Source organism: Gymnodraco acuticeps, unplaced genomic scaffold (genome assembly GCF_902827175.1).
Source record: "Gymnodraco acuticeps unplaced genomic scaffold, fGymAcu1.1, whole genome shotgun sequence".
In the NCBI taxonomy this organism is placed as follows: domain Eukaryota; kingdom Metazoa; phylum Chordata; class Actinopteri; order Perciformes; family Bathydraconidae; genus Gymnodraco; species Gymnodraco acuticeps.
In genome coordinates, this window is record NW_022990004.1 from 735,200 (window position 1) to 755,539 (window position 20,340).

The 20,340-nt window shown below is 43.7% G+C and overlaps 1 protein-coding gene across 1 annotated transcript; it reads right to left on the bottom strand.

The window, feature by feature from the left end:
* Nucleotides 1-260: 260 nt before the first annotated feature.
* icmt (isoprenylcysteine carboxyl methyltransferase) lies at nt 261-9,507 on the bottom strand. Its single transcript, XM_034213010.1, has 5 exons — nt 9,252-9,507; nt 7,161-7,249; nt 3,148-3,317; nt 1,979-2,196; nt 261-1,579 (listed from the first exon to the last, which is right to left on the bottom strand). The coding sequence occupies exons 1-5, from the start codon at nt 9,468-9,470 to the stop codon at nt 1,400-1,402; spliced, it is 876 nt and encodes a 291-aa protein (XP_034068901.1). The 5' UTR covers nt 9,471-9,507; the 3' UTR covers nt 261-1,399.
* Between the last annotated feature and the right edge of the window lie 10,833 nt (nt 9,508-20,340).

Here is a 20,340-nt window from a genome sequence, read left to right on the forward strand (position 1 = left end):
CTTTAATGATCAATAATTATAAAACATATATATTATTCTGAGATGGACCAATCTGCATAAGGACTACTTTTACTTTTGCTACTTTAACTATATACTGATGCTAATACTTTTCTACTTTTACCCGAGTAACATTTTGATTGCAGGACTTTTACTTGTGACAGAGTATTGCTACAGAGGGTACTTCTACTTTTACTCAATGACAAGATCTGAGTACTTCCTCTTCTCTGTTGAGAAGCAATGCACAGTAATCAGTCAACAGGTTTCAGTCAGGTACAATGTCTTTAATACAGGCCCATGATAAAGTGTTGTGCAGCCCTATCATTACGCCAGCCTCCACACATGTGCTACAGGTGTGTCACTTTACACACTCATCACCCCTAAACACATGTGCTTACACACATGTATCCTTAACTGAATGTGTGTGTATAGACAGCATTATGTGTGTGTGTCCAATGGGACCACTGTGGTGGGTACCCAATATTCCTCCAGTGGTGGGCATTATGGGGGGAGCCTGAGAGGACCCCTAAGCCCCACCCCCCCCTCGCCCCTTCCACACAAATCATATGTAGGTCCCAAAAACCAGAGAGAAACATATACTGTTCCACATTTTCTTAATTTAATCATTGTTAAATAATGCTTTTGAAGATATATTCTTAAATACAAAATCTAATGTCACCTATTGTCCCTTTACTGCTATTTGGATGCACTGGTGATAAAGAGCTACTGACTCTGAAGAACTCTAACATCTCAGGTTTCAGTGGAACATCTATTCTGTACGAGAGGCTTATCCACCCTTAAAAAGTACATATTATTAGGGACACTACTGGAAATATGTAGCTTAAACCTGCTGTGGAGTCCGAGAGCCCTAGTAGACCTGACACCTCTAAAACGTCACTGTGACCCGCCCTCAGGGATGGCTCCAGATACTAGACGTGGAGTGGATCTGTGAAGAGCTCTTCTGAAGGGCGTCACTGACTGACGATATCTATTCTTTAATCTTTATACGTTAACAATGCAAACAGTGAATAGAGACAGTGAAATGTTGACTAAAGGACAGTGGTGGGGACTTCTTAAATATTTGGTCATTTCTCCCTGTGTGATGATATGTGATGGCACAGAGGCCAGTGCAGAATCAGTCTTCATCAGTGAGAGCACTAAGCATGGTGGAAGCATGCAAACAGAAACAGAGTAAAACATGTAGTACAGTGGAGGTTGTCTGGTCTTTAACTGGATTTTAAAAGTTGGTAGAAAACTGCAGCCCAGCTGCCTGCCCCCCCCTGCTGTCACTCAGGCTGTGAGCTGCAGGGCCGTCTGGAGGGCGAAGCCATGGTAGAGCAGCACCCCCCAGGTCTGACCTGCCCTGATGCTTAAGTCTACATCCAGCATCCAGCTGCTGGGACTAGTTGACGCGGATGCCTGAGATGAAGGGCAGCCCGGTGGGAACCCTCTTCTTGTACTCCACGTAATCCTCGGTGAAGAAGTGGATGAGGGAGAGCTCCTCCTCCTCGATGCGCTCCCGGAAGAACCGCCAGCTGGCTATCGTGTAGCCCAGTATACACACCGGGTTACACAGCATGACCTGCAACAGACACCAGTACACACAACATGTCAACCCCCAACTATCACATCATTTCACTAAGTGTGAGGCTCCGAGCATCAACAGTGTTGGAACTATGCTGAAATCTAAATCCCAGATTGGCATTCTGCAATCATCAAATGGCCGGAGTCACACTATTTGTTAAAATAATACGAAGATTTTAATATCGTAAAAATTAAATGTACACCATTTGATGAAAAAAACAAAAAAGGTTAACAGTTTGTACTTGAGTATTTGTGACATTCATGAATATCATGGTGAGGAAAGGGTGTCTGAATAACCCAAACGAGGTATGAGTCTGAGGTGCAGCATTATTTCAGAGAAACAGAGGACATTAAAAGTTGCTACAGTAACATTGTTGCTGGACAACGCGCCGCTCACCTGCGTGCCTGTGCTCCAGTAGAACCAGCCCACATAGGAGGGGTGTCTGAAGTATGCATAGACCCCGCTGGTAACCAGCACGTGGCTCTGGGCCTTCTCATTCTGCACAATGTGGTTGAAGTTGGAGCCGGCCGTCAACATGGCTGCCTTACGCAGAGCCTCCCCACACAGCACCAGCAGCAGACCCACAACGCTCAGCCAGTTCAGCTGCTTCAGCTCTGAGAGAGGGGACAGCCTCATTAAACTCTGGGACACATCATGTGATGCTCATGTCCTAGTTCTGTTCCACTCGACAAGTGTGAAAATGCAGTCCAAAAAAAGAACTGTGTAATAGAGAACAAAACAATAACACAAAACGTTCTCATGGTTTCAAACACAATGGCTCCTTATGCACCAAGCTAATCTTCAACACGATCCTATTTCTCTGCACCAAGCTCAGGTAAAAGGCTACATTTAGGTAAAAAAGGTTTGATTAAGACCGAAGATAAAAATACATCATTAGATTATTTAACTTTTGTATTGATGGTTTGTTAAAAACAATTCTTTAAATGTTTTAACATGTTTTGTAATTATAGAGGTTACTCAGTGTTACCCTCCCCTCATCAAGTGAAAATAAAATATGACTTCATTGTTTTTCTACAGCAAAGCACCTGATGCTCCTTATGCTTGACTTGCTGACCTGAGGTCAGTTTGAGGACATCAGTTGGACTTGTCTCTATTTGCTGCTGTCCATGGTGCTGAACTCAGACCTAGCATTTAATAATGCAGCAAAGAAGTGTTGACAATACTACAGTGTACAATTATACAATGCTGTCTACTGAGTGAAGTACTGCTGTGTGAGTCACATAGGGAGGAAGAAGTAACAAGCACATCCAAACTGCTATTCTTACATTTCACAGCACTGTTTATCTAGAACACTGAATATTCAGAGAAAGATGTGCTGGGTTCAGATCTGATATGTACCATCAAACCCAAACCCTACTGACAACAAACAACCACAGCATCATCCTCACATTTTAATTCTCAAACTTCTTAAATGTGATATCGGAGAGCAGAGGTCACTGATAGTGGACATGACTGGATTGACAGTCAAACCTCTTCTGTGGTATCAACAAAAGTACACACAACAGTTCTGAGATCTGTGATCAGGACACTGAAGACACACCAACCTGGAAAGGTGAGCTTCTCCACTGTGAACTCCACCCATGATGATACGGCAGCCAGGCTGTACTCCACACTGTGGTTGAGCAGGAAGGAGTCCAGGGTGAGGCTGTGGGGGTTGATGATGGCTGTCACCAGGTACTCGGAGTAATGGAAGAAGGACAAGGAGCACAGGTACCTGCAGAGCAGTATTATTAATAACATGTTGACCTGCAGCAGGCCTGGACCACAAACACACGTTAGACATGAGACAGGTTCACTGCATCTCTGTAGAAAACTAAGCAAGGAATTATCATATGGTTTCAGTGTGTTAAAGGGCAGGCAGTAGCTCAGCCCATACATGAGAGCCCCGCCCCTTTTTGGGTGAAAACACTCGCAGTCATTTGAGTGGCGGTAAATACAGGTTCTGAAGTTTTTCAGCAATCACGTCAAAAAATGAAAAACTATTTTTGTATCTACAATGAGCCCAATTATGATGGTCAGACAGGCAAACAATGAAATAATGTTATTGGAGATTGATGGTCACCATCGATTTATTGTTTGATTGAAATCAATAGGGGATAGATGTCCTTTTAACTAGGTAGAGGTATGGAACATTTGATCTTTTGTTTGACATGCAATAAACGACTCGGCAGCTTCTAGGGATGATAGAACTATTTTTTCCACTTGGTGCTGATGCTTGGGTTGCGGTCGAATATTCCAAAAATCAGCTAAGTTCTAACCCTATCTCCTATTCCTTGACCTCTGAGTGAAACGTCACGGGGTTAAGGGATAGTGGATAGGAGAATTCAAAAGGACTCAGGAGAAGAGACCGCGGTACTTTAGAGAATCGACTGCACTTTCACTATCCGACGTGTTTATGATGCGCCAGCGGACGTCATGAATGTGCGTCTGCTGCTGTGGGGAAACTATGGAAACTACAGTTTTCTATACAGCGGACTACAACATGGATGTTTAATAAGAACGAGGGACTTCTGTAAACTCATCTAGAGACTCTGCACCGTGCTCTGATGCTGTTGCTTTATGCTTTATGAACGTGGACAACAGAGAAACATATTCTTCATGACCAAAGTTGGAATTGAAATAAAGAAGGAAAGTGAAACTTATGCTCGTCCCCCTCTCCCTCCGGTCCACATTAATACAAATGATCCCAATACGTATGATTGTATGAAAAGATCTTAAAATCAATACAGATGTATTTATTATAAACGTTAGTCCTTAACATCTATCACTGTGTATATCACCATTCAAACATCTTTTACAAGTTGAACAAACCCCACACAGCTCAGTAAAGACTGTGAAATGTTGACTTTATTTGATCATTTCAGTAAAAACTAACGTTTATATTTCTCTTTTTGATTATAATACTGATGAACGTTCAGAAAAAAGCACTTTGGCAACTTACCACATACGTTTTAAAAAGCTTAATAAGCACCGTAACTTTCATGATATCATTTCTCCGTCATAATCGGTTGTTTCCGTGAACGGCCGACTGTTGAGTGACGGCAAATGCTGCGGCTGCAATGCATTGTGGGGCAGCATTTTCTCCTCTCCTTTCGTAAAGGGAGGTCCAGTGGTTCCTAAGCTAAAGGAGGTTATAAAGGAAGTTTCAAACCTCCTTTCCTTTCATCTAGAGCAGGGGTTTTCAAAGTGTGGGAAGGTGAGCCTCCCCTCAGAGAACATAAGAACAGCCGCGCCCCCCCTCCCAATTATTATTGCTATTATTATTATTGTTGCTATAATGCAGGGGTATTATTACCCAGTGGAAAGCCCTTACCTACTGGCAGGGCCGCCCCTCCCTACAGGCTAATCACGCAGGCTGCATGGGGCCCCGCCTTGCGCAGGGGGCCCCGCCCAGAGGGCCTCAGCTGCTGTGCGCAGTTCTCCGCTCAGTTCTCCGCGCACCCCCCGCGAGAGTGAGAGGTGACAAGGGGAGCACATCTGTAACCCGACACCTATGCAATGAATCGACATCTGACCAATCACGGCTTTGATATGGTCACTAGTGCAGGTGAAGAGATGTCGGTGAAAAGACAGTTTCAGTCCGGCGCAAGCAAGAGGGAAAAACAACAAAACATGAAGAAACTAGAGCATCACTCGAAGGTGGGTTATTGTATCAGTCAAATGTACAACTTGCGAATGTTGTATTCAAATTGCCATATTAAAACATCAGCTGCAATTCAGGACATGAAGAAGGCAGTCTCTGCATAACATATAGGCTAATGGGGTTGCAGTTATTTCCAGCATTCTTTATTTAACATTCATTCAAGTATGTTATGCCTTTTATCTGCTAATGTACAGGAGGAAGAGTGATAAACTGTCTGTAACAGTTAAAGTTTACAGTTTAAAAAACATGGAGCATTTTTTCCCCTTTTATTCATTTTTATGTCAATTTGCACATTTCATGGTGATGCTCAGCCTCTCCCCTTAACTCCTAACAGTCATCATCATGTCAACCACAACACAGAGAAATACTGATAGAAATGTGTGTGTAGTTGTTGATACGTTGCTGACAGAGGGAACTAGAATACAGATTTAAGAAATATCAGTTTTTGAGCATGTCATAAGCATGTTTTGTCTTGACTATCATTTCACAATGTCGCTTGGGGCCCCAAGTTGGCCAGGGGCGGCCCTGCCTACAGGCCTAGTTAAATCAAAGTGGTTACTTTCTGTTGGCTGGGCAGTGAAGTTTTACACACCGTCTGATTTGACTTTCTCAGGACTTAAAACAGTTTTTTGGGGGCAGACCCCCTCAAAGAAAACAATATATTTACACACGTACGGTCATCATCTTAACAGTTTGTTATGCTCATCCGTGAGCAGAGCATCAAGTTGACATGTCTATTACAGCTGAATGCGGCGATTACCATCTTGTTCAGCAAAACGCCTCACAAACTGAGTAAGATCTACAGCTTTAGTGCGTTTTGATTCAATGCTGAGTACAGCCAAACTTGACAGACTCTTCTCTGTCATTGTAGACCGCAACTACCTCATTCCTTCCGTCTACTTGGGTCCGAATGCTTCTCGTTTAAGGACGCAAAGTCTACCCACGTGCAGCCTCGAAATTTCCCCCAAACCAAGGACGCGGCCTCGGTGGAATTCCAAGTATGCCGGACATTGGAACAGTACTTCGGCGGCACCCGATGACCTAGCATCCTTGAAATATTGGCTTGGAAGCCAGTATCCTCGAGATTGAGAAACGGCCGCTGTCTCCTCTCTCACTTTAGGTCACTTCACTAAAGGTCGATCCATGTTGCCGCTCGCATAAAGTTAGCTGAAGTTAACTAGCTAGATTTCACTGTTTCTCGTTATTTATTTCTCACGCTGCACCTCCCCTGAAGCTCTCTGTCGCCCCCCAGGGGAGGCGCGCCTCACACTTTGAAAACCGCTGATATAGAGAATTGAACAGCTCTTATCATGGCTGCGACTGAGGTATTTCCGGGTCATTTCACTCCGTTAGGAAGGTTCCTAAGATAAACTGACAATTCGACCGCAACCTTTGTTTTCACCGGAAAGTGGGCGGGCCGTAAATTTGCCAGGAAGTGACATAGCGCTGCGCTATAGGGGCTTGGCTTGGGATCTGGAAGGTCATTAGGTCAAGTCCCCGCACGGACCAAAAGAAACATGTATATATATTGTGTGATAACGGGATACATCAGATGCAAGTTCAACTCCTGGGCACTGCAAATGAGTCCTTGAGCAGGACAAAACATGGCAGCTGCTCTGACACCTCTCCATCAATGCATGTGTTTGTCAGGCCTAGTGTCCATAAATCCTGTTTGTGCATGTGTGTATTTGAAATGATATGAATTTCCTCAAGGGGATTAATAAAGTATGCCTCCCCGTTCAACATAAAATAACAAGTTGACAGGGTAGCGTTTATTAACACCGGAACTACGTTTAAAACGAAAATAAATATTAAACCTAAAATGAATTAGATAAAAAAACTCAAAAATGAAATGCATACAGCAGCGTAACACTACTTTAAATAGTAAATTGAGCATGAAGAGAGATTGAGTACCAGCCGAAGTGTGTCCACGTTGTCTCAGAGCAGCTGATTATCAGTCCACAGCCGAAGATCACTCCCAGGAAGCAGGCTCTCACTGCGACCTGCACACATCCACACACTGACCATCACCATTTCATCATTTATTACAAGTTAACAAACCACACAATTAGTCTTTTTCTGTTTGTTTTACACACCATCTCCAAACAACAATTTGGAGTAGCAAATCAACTCTAAAAGTGTAGCTAGATTTCATGCTGTATACTAGTCAGTACCAGAGTTCCCTTTAGCCGGTAATTACCGGACTACGACCGGTAAAATATGCTGAAGACCGGTAAATCTAAATCTCTCCGGTCAAAGTGTCCGTTCAAAATAATGTCCGTTTAGCGCAATACCACATCAGTTGCGCAACTTGCGCCATTTATGTGACAGACAAAAGAGTATGTGACAGACAAGAATAGTCAATTCTAATGTCTAACACTTAATGTGGAGAAAGAGATGTCCTGTATGGGTTGATTGTGCGTTGATCTGTTGGTAATGCCTCGGGGTTCCGGTGGGCATGTAAACAAATGCATAATGCTGCGCTATACTTTGCGGCCTCACCCGGTTGCATAGCGACGCTTATTGTTTAGGTGTCTTTTAATAAGCAGGTAGTCCTATCATTAGCTAGAACTAGCTGGATCTGATCGATATGGACATAAACGCGAGTGAAGTCTAATCTGACGGGAGAGAGAGATCAGCTGCTGCTGACGAGTCGACACGCAGCTCTGCATAATCACATGCAGCGGTGAGCGGACAAAACACACACTTCAGGTTAGAATATCACACGTAGCTATTTTAATGACCTCTCAAACTACCGTAACTAGTTATAGATATGTTTAGTTTTACTGTCGGGTCACTCATTACTGATCCGCGAGCTGCATGATACTGACGGGCTGTCAGGAGAGGGAGAGCGCTCCGTTTATTATTCCAGTGTTATTGTAAATTACTGTACACTTTTGAATAATGTAGTTAATCTACTATAATTAGTTTAATATTGAATCATATCAATTTGTTTTAAAGCTCAATAAATAACAAAGACCTTTGACCGGCACTTTTCTCATTTTGTCCGGAAGATTTAAACTTTAACGGACATGTTGACCGGCGAAGACATATTCTAACGGGAACTCTGGTCAGTACATGCACTGCATTTTGCTGATTGTGTAGCAGGAGTTGGGTTATTTGTAAAATACTTCAATTAGTGTTAACAGAAGTAATTACATTTGCCACAAAGCCAAAACACCTCTAGATTGGGTTCTGTCACATATAGGCAGTGGTGTAAAGTAACCGAGTACATTTACTCAAGTACTGTACTTAAGAACAATCTTGAGGTACCTGTACTTTACTTCAATGTCTACTCCACTACAGTTCTGAGGTAAATGGTGTACTTCTAATCCACTACATGTATTTAATCCCTTTAGTTACTTCACAGATCTGGATGAATGATGCGAAATATAATCAAGTGTTGAATCAGACTTTAGTTCCACCTGGAGTAAATCCACCACTCAAACTAGCTGCACCTTTACCAGCTTTGAGAACACTTTCATGATCAATCTTTATAAAACATATCATAGATATTATTCTGAAATGGATCAATCTGCACAATTTCTACTTTTACTTTAGTAACATTTTGATTGCAGGACTTTTACTTGTAACAGAGTATTCCTACACTCTGGTACTTCTACTCAAGTACAAGATCCGAATACTTCTCCCAGCTATGCAGCACCTGTCAACTTAATTTCTAAAGCTAAATGTTACATTTGAGGTGGCTTATGGACTGATCCACTGCAGCTTTAGCTGGCTCAGCTTGAGTTCACCTGAGCGCCAGCTGTCTCATTCCTCTTTAGCTAATGAGATTAGTCAAGTTGACTAAATAGGGAGCTAATGCTAGCTAACGTAGCATTGCAACACTAAAGTTGACACGGGCGCAGTAAGCTGTCCGACAAGTGTCTCTACATTAGCCTGGAGGAGGTGGAATACTTCAGTGCTGGACAGCCACAGGGCATGTCACTGTAGCTCAGTTCAGACCAGGAACAAGCCGAGCAGCCGGCTACCGTCAGAGCTTACCTTGTACAGCGGTCCTCTGTAAGCGACCAGCAAGAGGCCGTTGATAACCGCAACGTGGATGCAAATCACTATCTTCCCGGGAGTTTCCGTCAGATAGTCAAAGACCCAGTCAACATGTCCGTAACACGTCCTGATCAATGGGATTACAAGCACGCTGAGCCCTAAAAGAAACGCTTTTATACTTACTCTTCCTTCTAGCACTAACTTCCTGCCTGCCATGATGGAAGTACTGTGCCGTGTGCCCAACTAAATATCGCGAGATGCGAGTGAAAACCTCGCGATGTCTCTTTACGGTTTACGGTTGACAGTTTACAGAGGATCATCCCAACTGCTTATTGTATGGAATGCCATTTAAGCCAAAATTAAATAAATAAATAATTAAATAAATACATATGTATATATAAATATGCCTATGAAATACATTCTGAAATAAATAAATGAGGCAATAAATATGTATACATATACATTTAAATACACATTTATTTATTTCATGGGACTTTTATTTCATAATGACACATTTATTTATTTCAAGAGACTTTTATTTCATAATGACACATTTATTTATTTCAAGAGACTCGTATTTCATAATGACATATTTATTTATTTCAAGAGACTTGTATTTCATAATGACATATTTATTTATTTCAAGAGACTCGTATTTCATAATGACGCATTTATTTATTTCAGGTGACTTGTATTTCATGATGATACATTTCCATTCCTTATATGCAAATGAACGGGGCGTGGTTAGCTCACAGATCCATACCAAAGCAACAGCACCACAACACTGACTCAATAGCTTTTGTTTCACACTCCAGTACTCTTAAGTGGTTTGCAAACTGCCAATAAACCAAACCGGTTCAAGAACCATTCTTGTGCTTTTCTGGTGCTTAACTGGTTCTTCTCTGGTCTTATCTGGTCCGCCCAATGCTGCTCTTCTGAGAGCAACCGCTCTGACAGCTCTCTCTAGTCTCTACTGGGAAACAGCTAAAAGTCCTTCTGGAGGTAAGCAACGCTACACAATTACACCCAGTCTGAGAGTAAAAGATGTCTCGAAGGTTCGTTTTGCTTTCTTACAACGTTAAGTTAATGTTAACGTAACCTTAAGTTTGCTAGGAGGCTATTGTTACGAGCTAGCTGTCTTAGCTAACAACAGTTAGCAGCTAACGTTTTCTGCAGTTTGTGTTGCCCCTGAAAAACGTGATGTAGTTATTTAAAGATATGTTAAATTAACGTTATTTTACAAGTTGAGAGAGTTAAGTTGTGTTTAAAATCGTCAATGTAATGCACGTTAGAGGTTTTTAGTTGGACATTAAGTTAGCTAACGTTAGCTAACTCTACCAGGTTAGCATGTTAAGCTGTACTTTCTGTGGCAGCTAGCTTAATACAAAGAGGGGTTTTGTGTTTCATTCCAAACTTTTCTTTGTTAATCTACCTGAAACTGTAGGGACAGTTTGTTTCTACTCAACTATACAGACCATTGTTGAGGAGATGCAAAACATACTGTACATGAGTTGGGTCCAACATATACCTTGAGTAATGTTACTTTGCTGCTAAAAATGAAACATCACCAAAGTGTGTGAGCCTGTCAGGGGATTTGATCTGTTCTCTGCATGTCGTACACACTGCTCTGGTATTACTTATCTTGTAAAATGTAAGTCTCGCTCTTGTCATCGTTCAGGCTTTGCATTTGAACTCCTATGACTGATTGCGGACTTGAAGGGAACGCCTTCCTGGCCTTCCTGACATCCAGAAAAAAGGTGAGATTCTAATACATTTGAATGCCAAAAGCAAGTTATTGTTTTTAACTTTTTAAATGATTGTTTTGGGGCATTTCAGTTTTATTGGACAGAGGCAGCAGATATCTACTGGAAACAGTGGAGAGGGAGGAGATGATATGCAGTAAAAGGCCCAGCCGGATGGTTGCTGCTCCGTGTGGAATGTGTTCTATCAGGTAAAGCACTTTGGTACCCAGTTATTTATGGTATTGAGTTTGAATTTAGCTTTTGGAATGTAATTTCCAACAGTGCATTGTAAAAACTGAAAGATGTAAAGCTTGACATGATTTGGTCTTTTACTTAAGAAGATGTTTGTCCTCCTGTGTTCTCTTATTTCCTTATCTTTCTTTCAGGTGTAACATCTACCAATGGTTGTACATGACAGAGACCTCCTCCACCTCTTTGCTGTCTTACTAGTCAATCCTTCTGATCAGGTCCTTTCCTAAATAGTGGTAAGTTTTACAGTTCAGCGTACGTTAATTTATCAACTTAATGCTTTACCGCTGTTGAATAAATCCTATATTGCTAGTCATTTTATTAAAACTACGATTTGTAAACTTTTTGATTCCAATTACAATAATCTTTTTGTTATAATTGTAAAACATATCTTAACATCCATCAGCAATCAATACAACAAATCATCCAACACTAAATAGAAGAAATCTGGACATATTTCTTTTGATACAGCAGCATGTGTTGGGACTGCTCATTGATGTCATCAAGAGCCATTGAGTCTACCTTTTGTAGTCGGCCTCTCAGAATGTTTATCATTTATTTGTATCTTAACATTCCTATAATCATTAGTTTTTTTATTGTTGATATCGTTTTGTTCTTTATTTTTGTTGTGAGAATCACTTTGCAATTATTGTGTAAGTGCTATATAAATAGTTATACTAATATTATTGTTGTTACCATCATTACTATTATTAATAATGTCTTCTTTGTTTTCTTTATTTATGGCTGCAGAAAGGATCATGCCAGCCCACATCAAACACCTAATCAAGAACTTGTGAATCTCACTGCTGCGGACACCTGTGTGATATTCCACTCTGACTGGAACCCTCAATATGACCTGCAGGTACGATATATATATCTCTGCTCTGTCTGTCCTAAAGATAGTTCAATAGGGCTACAACAACAACAACAACAGTCTTTCCGTTTATTCCCTCGGTTCTTTAAGTGTATATTATTTTACCATTTAATGCTTAAAAACGTTGAAAAGCAGCTGCACACAATGCTCTTTTGACCCCTCTTTTAATTTTTTATTTCAGGCTCAAGCTCAGTGTCATCGTTTTGGCCAGTCTAAGGCGGTGAAGGTGTACCGTCTGATCACTAGAAACTATGAGAGGGAAATGCTGGATAAAGCTAGTCTGAAGCTCGGGCTGGACCGTGCCGTCCTGCAGAGCACGAGTGGCAACAAAGAAGGCAACAACAACGGGGTGAGAAAAAGAAAATCTGTCATATTTCTAGACGCCAAGTCATTTTTGGGTCAGTCGCTGTTGCAGTACGCTTAGTTTATTTTCAAAAAGAGTTTTCTAAATCCACTTGTGTAAATGTCTCTCTGCGTCGCCTTTAGCCGGTCCAGCAGTTCTCCAAGAAGGAGATCGAGGACCTGCTGAGGAAAGGAGCCTACGCCGCCATCATGGACGAGAACGACGAAGGCAATCGCTTCTGCTAGGAGGACATCGACCAGATCCTGCAGCGAAGAGCCACCATCACCAGGTATGTTCTTAGCAGCACTAGCCACTTGCGCTTTGTATTGGTAACCAAGTACTTGGTTATTTGAAATGTAATATTGATGATGTAATAATTAAAACTAGGGATGGGTACCGAGCCCCAGTATTAACGGGGCCCCGGGGCTGAATTATTAAAGACCGTGGTACCGTTAACGTCCAACGTTATCGATCTTTTTATCGGTACGGGAGACATTTAAAAAATAGATGTCATATGTATTATATCTACATAAACATTATATCGCAGTCTTACTGTCGCCAACTCCGTTTCTAATATGCAATAAGACTACAAAGTGCGTCTATGATTTATTTTCGTTCTTTCCAATCCAGACGAGAGATCTCTCTCCCCTGTCGGTGTGCGAGGGGGTGGGGCAGTTTACACGCACAGAACCTGCTACATGCATGCAACACACATACACACACACACACACACACACACACACACACACACACACACACACACACACACACACACACACACACACACGTGCGCACACAAACACATGGCGGAGAGAACTAAGCGCTCAGAGGGTAGTTATGTTACCCGTCTTGAGCATGGATGTATAATAAGAACTGGATACAGCGAGGGGCCTCGTTCTTTCCTATGAGAGCTGCTCATTGGCGCATGAAGTCAAAATGGCCCAACTTTTGAGAGAGCGAAACGTCACAGATTACCCGTCATGCCTGGCTGTCAGAGCAGAAGAACCCGTTTGTGCGCTCACAGAGCATGCGTCCCTTAAGCCCCACCCCCCGAGCACACACTCTCGGCTCACTAGAAAGAATGGAGAGAGAGAATAAATCTAGTTCTCATTCATAACACTCCGTTCGATGTCTCACTATAGGATGCGCCTCAACGCGTATGCAAACAGAAGCATCAATCTCATTACGCCAATCCTGATTGGCTGGTGATCTTGACGTCAACGTCAAGGAATCCACCCACCCTTTAAGTAGCTTGCGCTACGACGCAGCATCATTCAAACACCTCTTCTCGCTTCAGAGCACATCTCGATTTATCAGTAACCGGGCTAGCTTAACGGTCCACAGACTGAACCCAAAGCTAACATTCGGTCGACGGGCGCTTGCCGGTTACTTTTTTTGCTTTGCAAGAAGACTGAGCAATATTAACACACCAGTTAATATTGTAATCTGCCTCGCCGTTTCTTTCTGTCGAAATAACGGTAAGGTTTGATTTTTTCTTCAAGCTAGTAACATACCTGTTGCTAGTTTTTTCTTCCCTCCACACCGACACCACGGTAAAGAGGACATTCTCTTTTCTCTCTCACACCAGAGGAGACAGAGATTAAAAAAGGTATTAACACACCAGTTAATATTCTTTAAAGAATAAAATCTACACCGTCGCCTTTTTTCCTTTCGGACTAACGGCAAGGTTGGATTTTTTTCTCAGTAACGTACCTGTTACTAGCGTGTCCACTCCACGCCGACACCCCAGCGATCAAAGATGGACCCTTCTCTCCCTCACACCAGAGGAGTCAAAGACTCGGAGGCTCGGCTATGCGGCTGCGGGTTTAAAATGTCAGGCACAGACTCACACCAGGTCTGCTCATATTTTAGTTATTTTCTGCTACCAAGATACTTTAAGATACACCTTGATGTACGCAACACTTAAAGGGTATAATATGAAGTACTAGGTAAGGAATGGGGTTTTTCTTTAAGGGGTGCAAAACTTTAGAACTGGGTAAAATATTCATTAATTTGTAATTAATTGAGTTTCTTTCTTTTGATTTTCAACATACTATTTGTACACAATGACTTTTCCATATTTCTGACAAACTATACTTTTGACTTTTTCCGTAAAATCTTGACAAACTATTACTTATTCTTAAATTTGACCTATTGCTGCTTGGTTGGAAATGATAGATGAAAAATCTACAACGCTTAAAGAACTTTTTTAAAAACTCTCAATTCTACAGATGACTTCCCCCATTCAACGCAATAAGTCCCACCCTCCACTCAGCAAATCATCTAAAACGAAGGACCCCACTAAGACGACCGTTGTAAACTAGCCATGGATCTGAGAAAAACCAAGACTCCCCCCGCGAGTTGCAGCCAGGAACAGACTCCTGGACTACCATCATCACCACCATTTTGGACACCCGAATCTTGCAGTACATTACATTACATTGCATTTAGCTGACGCTTTTGTCCAAAGCGACTTACAATAAGTACATTCGACCAGGAAGACACAACCTTGAAGAAAATAGAATCATATAAGTACATCAGGTTTCATAGAGCCAAACATTTCAAGTGCTACTCAACTGGCTTTAGGTAAGCCAGTCCTTTATTAGTATAAAAGTGCTTTGTTAATAGTTCTAACGCTCGAAGTGGAGTCGAAAGAGATGAGTTTTCAGTTTGCGCCGGAAGATGTGCAAGCTATCTGCCGTCCTGATGTCAATGGGGAGCTCATTCCACCATCTTGGAGCCAGGACAGCAAACCCACGTGTTTTTGCCGATGGGAACTTGGGTCCCCCTCGCAGCGAGGGCGCAGCGAGTCGTTTGGCTGATGCAGAGCGTAGTGTACGGTTTAACCATGTCCTGGATGTAGGAAGGGCCAGATCCATTCGCAGCATGGTAAGCAACTTTTCTTACTTCTGGCGGCGGGGGAATATCTCCTTCTTCTTCCTCCACATTGAGGGGCAGCGGTGCAAACTCTTCTTTGATCTTGCATGCTGTCTGCGTTTCTTTGCTTTTTACTGCAAATATCTTGTACACCGCTGGTTCCACGGTGGTTTCTTGATGCACTACTTCTTCCGATACAGTGTGTTACGTTCCCTTGTAGATCTAGGGGTACCAAGGGAAGTAGCGACACACAAGATAGCCGGACGAGAGAAAAAGGAGAGGAAACTGAATGCTGAAGGAGTTTAAGTGAGGTTTTAATTAGCAAATAAGTAAGGCGGCTCACCAGCCAAAGTACAAAACAAACTTACAATAAACAACACACAACTATGCTGGGTCTCACACAGAGACATGCTGCACACATGCAGCCAGATGAGAAGGAGAGAAAAGGCCTCTCACTGCCGTCCTCCTCCGGTCCTATATGGAAGCCCTGATTGTCAATTAGGAGCACCTGGGGAGAGGCTGCACCTGGGGACAATCAGAGGGAGAGAGAGGAAAACACACACACACGACTACGGCACGTAACACAGTGTTTGCGTGGAGATCTCTGGAAGACACCAGAGTTAACACAGCCCAATCTGTTGAGGTCAGTGTCGCTTTAACACTACGGGGTCCATACGTTTCTCCATTCTTCAGATTGTAGAAATGCAGTTCATTCGCCATATAGTTGAATACATAACCCCAAACATCACCATTTTTCAGAGTCCATTCTTCATGAAGTTCTTCGGCTGGAGGCGTCTGAACCCGGCACAGATACTGCATCCGTTTCTTGATTGGCGCTCCGGACGGATGGCGGTAAGTTGTCACAGGCGTCTCGCTGATTAAACCCATATCGAGGCGTCTCTTGGCTATTTTTCTTTTTTGAAAGGTGACTTGGTGAGTGGAAATGACTGGCTTGTTATTTAGTTTGAGCGTATTTCTATTTTCATCTAATTCCACCCCCCACTATCTGCTGGCCTCATATCGTGTGACAGGAAGGGGTGGAGAAAGGGGGAGAGACCTGGGCTGGGAGGGGGCGGTAGACAGTCTCACGCATAACTTCAAAGAGACACCTAGATTAACATCATAGGCTTATAACACACCGGTGTGAAATCACACCGGCCTGTTAACACCTCAACCCTCACATCAAAGGGCAAACATCAAAGGCTAATTAGATTAGACAACAAAGGGCTCTGAGGGGACAGGGGCCAGACAGTCTCACGCATAACTTCAAAGAGACTGCCTTAATCAACACCTAGATTAACATCAGAGGCTTATATCACACCTACCTGTTATAACACCTCAACCCCTCACATCAAAGGATTAGACTACAAAGGGGTGTGAGGGGACAGGGGCCAGACAGCATAACTTCAAAGAGACTGCCTTAATCAACACATCAAAGGATTAGACAACAAAGGCACTACACAGGGGGGCTTTTCACACCTACCTGTTATAACACCTCACCCCTCACATCAAAGGATCTCGAACAAAGGGAGGTGGGACTTAGCTCATTAACATAATTGTACCCCCCTCACATCAAAGGATCTCGAACAATGGGAGGCGGGACTTATCTCATTTACATAATTGGGGGCGTGTCACCTGTCACCTTTTCATGCATACTAATGAGACGAAAGCGGTATCCTTAATACTACTTATGTAACAGCTGTTCTCAAATGAACACGTGAAGTAAAGTTTAATTTTTATAGATTTATAATGAGTTATAATGAGAGGTGATCAACGTGAATGCTCAGGTTCCACCTTAACACGCAGACACGTTGCTTCACCATGAGCAGAAACCTTTATATATACAGTCTATGGCAGAAACACTGAAACTCTTGTTAAGTTTCTCCATCGTTGTGTACAAACTGGATAAAACGTGGGCTTTTTGTTGTTGTTCAGGAGTTGATCCTGTCTCTGCCCCCGCCTCGACGTAAGCGTGACGTATGCAGTGCTTTTGCTCTGGCCGGACAATTTTTTGGTGCTTGAAACTAACCGGATTCCGGAGCTAAGAGGCTGCTCCGCTGCGGTGTGAACAGGAAAACCCGGTGCTTTTCAAGCACACTGCAGCCAGAGTGGCTGAGTCCGTTCTGGAGGATGTGGTAATGGATGAGGATTTGTTAAGGTTACCTGTTAAAAGGAAAAACGAACAAGTGAGCAAAGGAAGTGTGGCTCAGAAAGGGAAGGTGTCAAAGAAGGAGTCGCTGTGTTCCTCCTCTCAGCCAGAGGGAGTCTCAGAGGACTCAGAGGACAGTGACAGCCATAAGCGCAGCAATAGTGGAGGGGTTGCCATTCTCTTTGCGAGGGGCTTTACACCCTTCTCCTGTACGGTCGATGAGGTCATCAGGACACTTGCTCAAAAATAAATGCTGAATTTTAAAAAGTAAAAATATGTTTTATAAATATTTCTGCTTCCAGTGTGGGCGCAGAGAGGCTTTTGTTTTTTGAGAAACTGAAACACACTCTTAGCACCTGTGATAGTGGGGAGTATCTGTTCCTGGGGGGTGACTTCAACTGCACAGAGAACCCTGTGCTGGATAGGAACCACCAGGAACCGCATGCTGCCTCGAAGAGTGCCTTAATAAGACTAACAGAAAGCTTTGAGCTGTGTGATGTTTGGAGGCACTTCCACCCGGGCCAGCGGCAGTACACGTAGGTGCACTCTAGGGATAACCTGTTGTCTCTGGCTAGGCTGGATCGTGTCTATGTTTTTAACCATCACATTAATGTAAGCAGAAGCTGCTCCATCAGTCCAGTGGGAATCTCTGACCATTCCCTCGTACAAGTCTCACTTTTTATTAATCATGTTAAGTGTAATAGTGCGTATTGGCACTTTAATGCTTCTCTGTTGGCCGGCAACCATTTTAAAAATGTTTTTAAATTATTTTGGGAAAACTACCGTTTATTTAAGAGTGAGTACAATTCTCTTCAGCAGTGGTGGGATGTAGGTAAAGTGAAGATCAAGCAGCTTTGCCTGCAGTACACTTTCAATGTCACAAAGGACATGGCTAGATCTCTGAGAGCTCTGGAGAGAGAAGTGGTGGAGCTGCAGGGATTGGCAGACTCCACAGGAGAGCGAGAACATGTTGAAGTTTTCAAAAGTAAAAACTCAGCTCTGTCTGACCTGCTGGGGTTTTCTGCTCAGGGTGCTCTGGTCAGATCCCGGTTTCAGAACATCGTGAAAATGGATGCTCCCTCTCACATGTGCTTTGGTCTCGAGCGTAAGAATGGTCAGAGGAGGCTGATGCACTCCCTGTGATCCAATGCTGGGCAGCTGCTTCAGGAGTCCGCCGACATTCGTCAGTGTGCTGTGGAGTTCTACAAAGAGCTCTACAGAACAGAGTTCCAGGCCGAGCCAGAGGTGGCGCAGTCGTTCTATGAGGGCCTTCCTAACGTCCCTGAGGAGGACCATGCTGAGCTGGAGGCGGAGCTCTCTGCCCAGGAGCTGCAGGAGGCCCTGCAGAGCATGCAGAGTGGGAAGGCTCCTGGCATAGACGGCCTGCCTGCAGACTTCTATAAGGCTCTCTGGCCAGTTATAGGTGACGACCTGCTGAGTGTGCTCAGAGACAGTCTAAGTAACGGGAGGTTGCCTCTGAGTTGCAGGAGAGCTGTGCTCACTCTCCTCCCTAAGAAAGGAGACCTGCAGGAGATTAAGAACTGGCGTCCTGTGTCTCTACTCTGTACCGACTACAAGCTGCTTTCCAAAGTGTTAGCGACGAGGTTGAGGAAAGTGATGGAGCATGTCGTTCACGTAGACCAGACATACTGTGTACCCAGCAGGTTGATAACTGACAACGTGACTCTAATTCGAGATGTTTTGGACCTCTCCGGTTCATTGGGCTGTGAGCTTGGTCTGATTTCTCTAGACCAAGAAAAGGCTTTTGACCGAGTTGAACACCAGTACTTGTGGCAGACGCTGGAAGCTTTTGGGTTCAGCTCTGGTCTCAGAGCCAAGATCCAGGTCTTGTACAGGGACATTGAGAGTGTACTGAAGATAAACGGTAGTTTGTGTGCTCCTTTTGAAGCTCAGAGAGGAGTCCGACAAGGCTGCTCTTTGTCCGGGATGCTCTACTCCCTGGCCATAGAGCCCTTTTTACACCGGGTCAAAGTTACCGGGTTTCTCTCTTCCTGGCTGTAGGGATGTTTTTAAATTGTCTGCGTATGCGGATGACATAATGGTCTTTGTTAAAAAACAAGATGACATCAACGTTTTAACTGAAACTGTGAGCAATTTTTGCAAAATCTCATCTGCTCGAGTCAACTGGGGGAAAAGTGAGGCCTTAGCAGTAGGAGAGGGCAGTATTGATCAACTGGGGGAAAGTGAGGCCTTAGCAGTAGGAGAGGGCAGTATTGACAGCTTGTTGTTACCTGGGGGCCTTGGTTGGAAAAGGGCAGGGTTAAAGTACCTGGGTATTTATCTTGGTGATGACACGTTTTGTTTGAAAAACTGGGACGGGCTTATAGAGAAAGTGGAAGGCCGGTTAAAGAAGTGGAAGTGGATCCTTCCCAAACTTTCTTTTAAAGGGCGTATCCTTATTTTAAACAACCTTGTTTCCTCCATGCTGGCTCACCGGCTGGCGTGCACCGACCCGCCCGTAAACCTGCTGTCCAGGGTGCAGGCTCTCATGGTGGACTTCTTCTGGGACCACATGCACTGGGTCCCTCAGAGCGTCCTGTTCCTGCCAAAGGAGGAGGGGGGACATGGCCTGGTTCACCTGGCAAGCAGAGGGGCGGCCTTCAGGCTCCGGTTCGTCCAGAGGTTCCTGACTGGACCTGCTGACCTGGTCTGGAGACCCGTAGCTCGGGCCTTATTGGAGCGCTGTGGTGGGCTGGGTCTGGCTGAGTCGCTGTTCCTAATGGACCTGAAAGGATTACGCCTGAACAATCTCTCGGGTTTCTATGGAGGTCTCTTCAAGGTGTGGGGACTACTCAGAAGAGAGAGACCAGAGTGCCGTGGCTCACTGTCCT

Coding starts and splice junctions, on each gene's coding strand:
- icmt (XM_034213010.1), bottom strand. CDS start 9,470: ATGGCAGGCAGGAAGTTAGTGCTAGAAGGAAGAGTAAGTATAAAAGCG. Junction 7,250..9,251: donor ACAGAGGACCGCTGTACAAG/GTAAGCTCTGAC, acceptor GGATGTGTGCAG/GTCGCAGTGAGAGCCTGCTT. Junction 3,318..7,160: donor ACGTGGACACACTTCGGCTG/GTACTCAATCTC, acceptor ACTGCTCTGCAG/GTACCTGTGCTCCTTGTCCT.